This window comes from Aplysia californica, unplaced genomic scaffold (genome assembly GCF_000002075.1).
Source record: "Aplysia californica isolate F4 #8 unplaced genomic scaffold, AplCal3.0 scaffold00279, whole genome shotgun sequence".
Taxonomy (NCBI): domain Eukaryota; kingdom Metazoa; phylum Mollusca; class Gastropoda; order Aplysiida; family Aplysiidae; genus Aplysia; species Aplysia californica.
The window spans coordinates 119,448-126,947 of NW_004797549.1; the positions used below are offsets into that span (position 1 = coordinate 119,448).

A 7,500-nucleotide genomic window follows, 5' to 3' on the forward strand; every position below is an offset into this window, starting at 1 on the left:
ACACACACACACAAACTCACCTGTCTCGCCACAACGGTCATGAAGGCCCCACCGCCAAAGGTGAGGTAGTAACCGGGGTAGAACCCGTGCCAGAAGGCACTGCAGGCAAACACGGCCAGCGTGTTGTTGGAGGGCGGAGCGCGATCGTAGACCACACGACGTAGCCAGATAAGCGTTTTCTTGTTCCAGCTGTCAATATTCACTTTGAGACTGGTAGAGAGCTGAAATATGACACAAGAGCGAATATGACAAATATGACAGCCGAGAGATACTCCTGACAGGCCATATACAATCGAAATAATTCATTTCAATAAAAGAGTTTTACAGCATCTGCAACATAATTTGGCCATTTCAGTGCCAAAGATTAGGTGTTACATGAGAGTAGCAAATACGAAAAAGAAAGAGGAGAGATCAGGACAATAGCTGCTTGATGACAAAGTAGTAGCAAACCTCACCTAAGCACCAGCGTACCACCCACTGCATGCCTGAGTGATTACACACCTAACAAGCCATATGCAGTCAGACACAAATAACTCAAACACATAGGAAATTAATAAATCTGTTCGACACATTCCTAACCCGGGTAAACTAATAACCAAAAAATTAAAGAGATATTGGTCAGGAAATGGCAAATTGTACGAGCTAACGTAGCTACCCATGTTTTGAGTTTTACATATTCCTGCTATCTGTGCCCGACTGTATTACCCTTTTATCAATATGAAGCTAAAATGGCATCATCCTGACCAGGCAATGTCATGCCATTGACGAACTTTGGTTTTCCTATGAGTTTCACAGCATATGCAACACAATTAGGTCGTACACGTTCCAAAGATTATAGGTGTTATTAGAAGGTACCATATACAGAAAATGAGGAGTGGAGAGAGATAAGGATGCCCAATAATTGATAGAAAAGGAGCTAACCACACCAGAGAACCCAGCAACCACCCATAGACTACTTTCATTTCGTAAATATGAAGCTCAGACAGCAACATGTCGGCTTGAGATGCAGATTCAAACACAATTAAGTCATATATGTGCCAAAGATTAGGGGTGTTGCATGAGAGTTACAAACACAAACAAGGATGAGAGATGAGGACGATACACGTTTTATAGGAAAGAAAGCAAACAACAACAGAGCACCTGCCAACCACCCATTTTTGGATCAAAACACATCTTTTGCAGGCAATGGCAAAGAGGTTAACGATCACATCATAGATGTCTGTAAATAAATAAAACTATCATTGCTGTTATACACGTAGCTGGAACAGTTAAGCAGATAACAAAGAGGTCGTCACATTTCTGTGTTCCAGAAGATGACAAGAGAGTAAGCATCCAAAAATAGAACTTATGAATACAGGAGAGGGAGGAGAGAGCAGGAAACAAGAGCCACCTCTTACCTCAACTCCCAAAATATCTACATTATCTGTGAGGTCCCACTTGGGATTTCCCTGAGAATCATAACCGCTGAAACCGAGACCAGCAGCGTTGTTGATGGCATCAGCTAAGAAAAAAAAGATAAAAACAATTTATATGTACAAGAACAAAACAATTTACATGTTAAGTTCACAATAAGAAGATATGCCACACACAGCATAACACAGCCTGTGTGATAAGACTGGCTAACCAACAAAATCTTTCTTTTTTTCGTGTGTGTACTCAATAAATCCGTTGTAAGTTATTCATTTCATCCACACCATCAAAGACATGTCTGAATTTTTACTAGAAATGCCCTAGAATGAGCATAATATTGTTCAATGTTTACTCTCTGCCCTGACTGACAGATTCCAAGAATGTGATCGTATGTAATTTTGCAGAAAACGGAAATTCCGCAACACCTCGTGTCCTGTCATCATTTGTTATGTTCGTAAAAAAAAAACAATTTTAAAAAATGAGAAATAATAGGGTTGGAGTAAAGTGCACTGTTCCTGTCGATCCATTCAAAGTGTACTGTTGTGCCAAGTTAGACGGCGAGAAGAATAACGATAGATGAGACAAATCCATTTAAGTCTTCCTGTGTCGTCATCAAATCTTAACATGTAATGTTAGAAAATTTAAACAAGTAATGGTTAACATCGCACTGCGTTCAAATGGTCAAGTAGAGGTAGATCTACATGCAACCACGAGTGCTTGGCTAGATGTCAAAGAGAGGGGAAAATTTGATGTAAATTGATCATATGTTCCAGAACGACGACAAACATTTATCCACTATGTGTCATCGTGCTTATGTACGAAAGATATCTGGTATTTTGAACCACTAGCATGCATCATGAGTCAAACTGAACCTCCTGAATCTTTGTTTGCCAAAATTTGCAAAAAAAATGAATTAAAATATGAAAATGGAAAGTTTTTCATATCTTTTCATTTCTTTCGGATATACCTATGATGACACAAATGCAAACAGTAAGACGTTCAGAATTTATTTTTTTTTGTTGTGATTTTATATGCTCTAAACACACATATGACATATGTATCTTCTCACTCAACAACCAGAAAAAGTAGGGCTAATTCCTAAAGTCTACACAGACACACATATCTCCTCACCCAACACCCAGGCAAAGTAGTACTTGTTCCTGGCCAGCGTCATGACTCCCAACACAAAGATCATCCTCTCCATGAAGGTCATGTTGTAGTATTCCGGGGCTGAACAAAGGGAAAACAGATAACAAAGACGTGAGTTAAAAGTGTCATTTTAGTTTATTAGTTTGGTAAGAGTTTACGGCACTTGCAGCACAATAAGGTCATATAAGGGCCGAAGATTAGAGGTGTTACAAGAGAGTAACAAACACAAAATAGAAGGAGGAGCAATAGCTTTTTAGTTTAGTTTTAGTAAGGTTTTTACGGCGCACGCAACTGCATATGGGGTGGTGGTCAACAGAGAAGTCCAAACAGGGAATCAGGTTTTCTCTTCTCACCTCTCTAGCCTCAACAGCACAAAGTCTGCTTTGACTATCAAAGCCCCCGGAAATAACAGTTCCCAAGAAAGTGACAAACACACAAAAGAAGTAGAGGAAAATGACAATAGTAAGGATGAGAAAGAAAAAGCAGCAGTTCCCCCATGTTGTTTCGGCGCAGTATGAGCATGGCATTGATAAGTCAGCCCATTTACAATTCTACTGTGCATACGAACATGTTAATATCCCCTCTTTGGGAATGGCCTTAAGACACTTCAGTCAGCAGCATTGCTCAGGGGGACTAGGAGAGATAAGGATGATAAATGTTTGATAGGAAAGAAGAAGTAAACGACACCAGAGCACCCGCCAACCACCCACCTTTCAGCACTTGGCACACAATAATGTCATATAAGTGTCAAAGAGTAGAGTTGTTCCAAGAGAGTAACAAACACAAAAAATGAAGAAGAGATAAGGACGAGAAACATTTGGTAGAAAAGAATGAGCAAACCACACCACAGCACCCGCCAACCACCCACTTTTGTGTGAAGAGAAGCACACCAGCACACCAACAGTAAGTTAGTGCAGGGGAAAAGCAAGGCCAGGAATACAAAAAGAACAGATGGAAAATAAAGAAGCAGAACCTATCAGAAACAACCTATCACCCACTTCATATAACGCAAAAAGGGTAGACATCTCACAGCTGACTCAACGTTAAAAGTGTGGACAAGTGGCCGAGAATGCAGCACAAAAGGCAGACAACTCACAATAATTATCATAATGTAACAGGTCATTCCCAGTGACTAACATAATGTTGTTGTTTTTTTGTAGAGGCTTTACAGCGCTCGCAACTGCATAAGGTCATATGAGTGCCAGAAGATTAGAGGTGTTACAAGAGAGTAACAAACATAAAAAAGAAGGAGAGCAGATAAGGACGAAAGATGTTTGATAGGAAAGAAGAAGCAAACCACACCAGAGCACCCACCAACCACCCACTAATTCCCAGTCACTACTATAATGAAACAGGCAATTCAACATAATTAACATTATGTAACGGGCAGAGCAGTAGCTTGAAACACAACACAAAAGACAAACAACTAACAATAATCAACATAATGTAACAAGCAGACAACTCACTGTTCAATTTCTCTGGAGGGAAGAAGAGCCCAGGCAAGATCATCATGCCCAAACAGCACGCAGATGCAACAACCAGCTTTTTGATGACTACGCGCTGTACAGGGGGGAAAGAACCAACAACAAAGTTGTATTAGCACCATCAGCAGCAGAGATCAACTCCACAAACTGAACAGCAATACATCTAGAGATACAGCACTAACCAATAAAGCCCTACAGCCATAGACAGACCTGCCACTCTATGAAATCTAACAAACAGGATCTCTGGGGGGAAAAATCGGGATTGGGTGAAAAAAATCGGGATCAACGATAAATCACCACGGTGACTGCCAAGCTGACTTTAAAATTTTCCAGCGGTGTCCGTAAATATATACCCTCTCTCCGTGGGTGTGTGTGCTTTAATCATTATTTGTTTTTTTAATCCTGAAGTATCATGTTTAGTACTCCCCTTCCAAGTGTCACCCCCCCCCCTGCCCCCCAAAGTCCCGAAAGACATCTCAACCAAAATGCATGGACTTAAGAGACCACGTCAACGTACGGTCCCCAACACAGGCAGAGCTTACACGCCGAAGTCATGTCACGTGATGCGAACACACAACTAAAAAAGTTTTACTGATCAGTCTTGCCGAGTGGTAACAAACGCGAAAGTAGATCTTTAGAATATCCCAGGTCAGAATACCAAATCGATACTACTTCGATTACAGTGGAAATAGCACTAAGCACACACGTACGTACGAACACACACACATTGAATGTTCCAGAACCAGCTAAAACCAGATCAGACCAGCATATGAGAAACAACTACAAGTCACATGCTCTTACATTGAGGTCATCAGCAGGGTGTTTCTTAGATCCAGCCTGGGGATGAAATCATAGAGAATGTCAGTCAAATGACAGGGAAAAATCCTCTGATGACATTAAAACAGTATATTATTTAGCTTTTGTACAAGTTTATCCCAAGCTAGACAAAGACACAGAATTTGGTCATGAAACAAAGGACCCCAAGAATGATTGTGACAATAATTGTTTAAAGAATTCACAACCACAATGTGCATTTAAGTTCTTTTAACAAAGCGCTTTATGGCATTTGCAACACAGTTTGGCCATGTATATGTCAAAGACGGCGCTCGCAACTGCATAAGGTCATATGAGCGTCAGAAGATTAGAGGTGTTACAAGAGAGTAACAAACATAAAACAGAAGAAGGGGAGATAAGGACGATAGATGTTTGATAGAAAAGAAGAAGCAGCAGACCACATCAGAGCACCTGCCAACCACCCAATTGTCTCAAAAGACTGATGATTTTAGTTTGAGTAAACAGAAGCACATCACTGTCACAGTAACAGTCATATAGAAAGAGCAAGACAAAGAACAATAAAGAAAACATAAGTAAGTGAGGGATTAAAGCATCCACGCAGAAAGACAGATACTCAATATAGCAAACTTCCATTTCCCATTACGAAACTAAATTAATAATAAGCCTAATAATAATAAAATTTTAAAAAATAAAAACTGCACTCAGGTGCACGCTATATTCTGAGCTATACAGCTATCATTACCCTAGCGGACCCGAGAACACCCACAACCATTCTCTACTTCCCTTGAAGCACACAAGCACACAGTGCAAACAGCTGATTAAGCACTAAAGCAAAAACTGACAAGATTTTTAACCTCTTCGCTGCCGCGCCTGTAGAAATTATGGGCCTGAAACGTGTAGCGCTGTGCCTATGGCCAGTAGAATTTACGGGACTGTGACAGTGGTTGTTTTGATACCAATTACTCGAAAGAGTGTTGTTTGTTTTGTTTGGTGGTATTGTTTTTAGCATCATGTTAGTAACTCCAACTTTCCTCCCTCTATCTCTCAATGAAATTCCCCCAAAATTATATCAATAGAAATGTAGTTCAATGTAGAATGTACATGGGCCTATTTACCTGCAGCATTGAAGGGGTCAACAGTCTAAACGCAGGCACTAATTCCCATCAGGGTAGAGTGAGGAAAATTCATGTTTGGTGCAAAGAAAAAACATCGGGCACTGCTGAGCATCAAACCCACAACTTCACAATTATAAGTCCAACAGCCTCACTATTTAACTACCAACACCACTAACAGTAAGCACATCAGAGTTCCCACTAACCACTCGCATAGTGGAAAGATGTAAACAACTATATATATGGCAAATGCAAAAGCAGAAATTCTCACATTGGTGGAGCTTCCACCAGGCTTCTTGAAGTGGGTTCCATCTATGAAAGCGATGTAGTCATTGTAGAAGGTCAGAGGTCCAACCATGACGCCATGGAAGTAGAACATGAAGCTCAGGTACTGAACCACGTTCGGCAACTTCCTGTAAGACGGAACACAACACATCAACGCTGCAGGGGTATAGACCACAAATGGTAGACATCTTGAAATGGTTCATTATTTTAGTAAAGACAGCATCTAAGACAATTACCAGTCAGCTCCCCTGATGTACTAAGTCAAAATCGTTAAAAATTCTTTAAATTGTAGTTTCATAAAGTAGTACCAGTTGCATGGGCTCAAAAAATATTTGACGAAATTCAGATCTACATGTTGATTGTCCATTTTCAAGATGTGATGCATCATCCTGCTGATATGAACCATTGGCCCAGTACATCCATCTTCTGCAATAAATTTCATTTCCAGGTCTCCTTCTTGTAGATAATTTCCCTAACACAGCTGAGGGGCATAATCTACCCCTGGTTTTTCGTTAGAAGTGTCCTTTTTGTGGCCTTCCTCAAGTAGTTTAGCTGCAAAGCAGCGGAAGTTTGGAATCGTAGTTTCGTTCTCCAAGATAGACTGCTGGCCCCAACTGATGAGCTCTTATCAACACAGGTTTTGAGACCAGAGATTTCCTTCTCCTAGACCAACCATTTGCTGAAAAAGTTGTCAAGCTTGATCTTCCTAGGCCTGGAAGCAATTTTTCCTTTTTAAGACCATCTGCTCGATGTACTGAGGATTGGCAGTACAACGATTTTCTTGAATAAAGAACTGCGATAACTCTGTGGTTGCGTAATCCAGGTAGAGTTCGCATGGCCCATCCCCTGCCACCAGTGACTCTGCTGGCTACACTAATTAATCATCTCTCGTGCGCTGACTTGGCCACATGTATAAGTCACTGGATCGTCAAGTCCTGGGTCATTATATTTTTACGAAGAGGTCCACGCTCAGAGGGCAGATCAGGTATTCCTCTCAGCCCATCTTTCCACACAGCATAATATTTTAAGTTGTTAGCTTCCTCTCAGCCATAGGAAGTTTTTTCGTGACAGAAGTAGGGTCGCTGGGCAGATTAGACACCCACTCGAGGGAGAGTGAGGGTGCATTGCTGTGTAGCATAGCGTCTATATGTTGATAGAAGCAAGAAAAAATACATAATATTAATACTTTTCAAAAGAATGAAGCATGAATGTTTTTCCCCTCTCCTTTCGGGGCTTAGAACAGTTAAACATCTTGCAAACGATAC

General features: G+C 40.8%; 1 protein-coding gene across 1 annotated transcript in view; it reads right to left on the minus strand.

The window, feature by feature from the left end:
• LOC101862354 (membrane-bound O-acyltransferase domain-containing protein 2) overlaps positions 1-7,500 on the minus strand; it is a 27,867-nt gene that overhangs the window by 5,844 nt on the left and 14,523 nt on the right. Inside the window, exons 5-10 of the mRNA XM_005101347.3 lie at positions 6,222-6,363; positions 4,845-4,880; positions 4,026-4,119; positions 2,542-2,640; positions 1,398-1,501; positions 21-221 (exon numbers count right to left, since the gene is read on the minus strand). Of these exons, the coding sequence (XP_005101404.1) occupies positions 21-221; positions 1,398-1,501; positions 2,542-2,640; positions 4,026-4,119; positions 4,845-4,880; positions 6,222-6,363 (676 nt within the window). The remainder of the gene's footprint in view (positions 1-20; positions 222-1,397; positions 1,502-2,541; positions 2,641-4,025; positions 4,120-4,844; positions 4,881-6,221; positions 6,364-7,500) is intronic.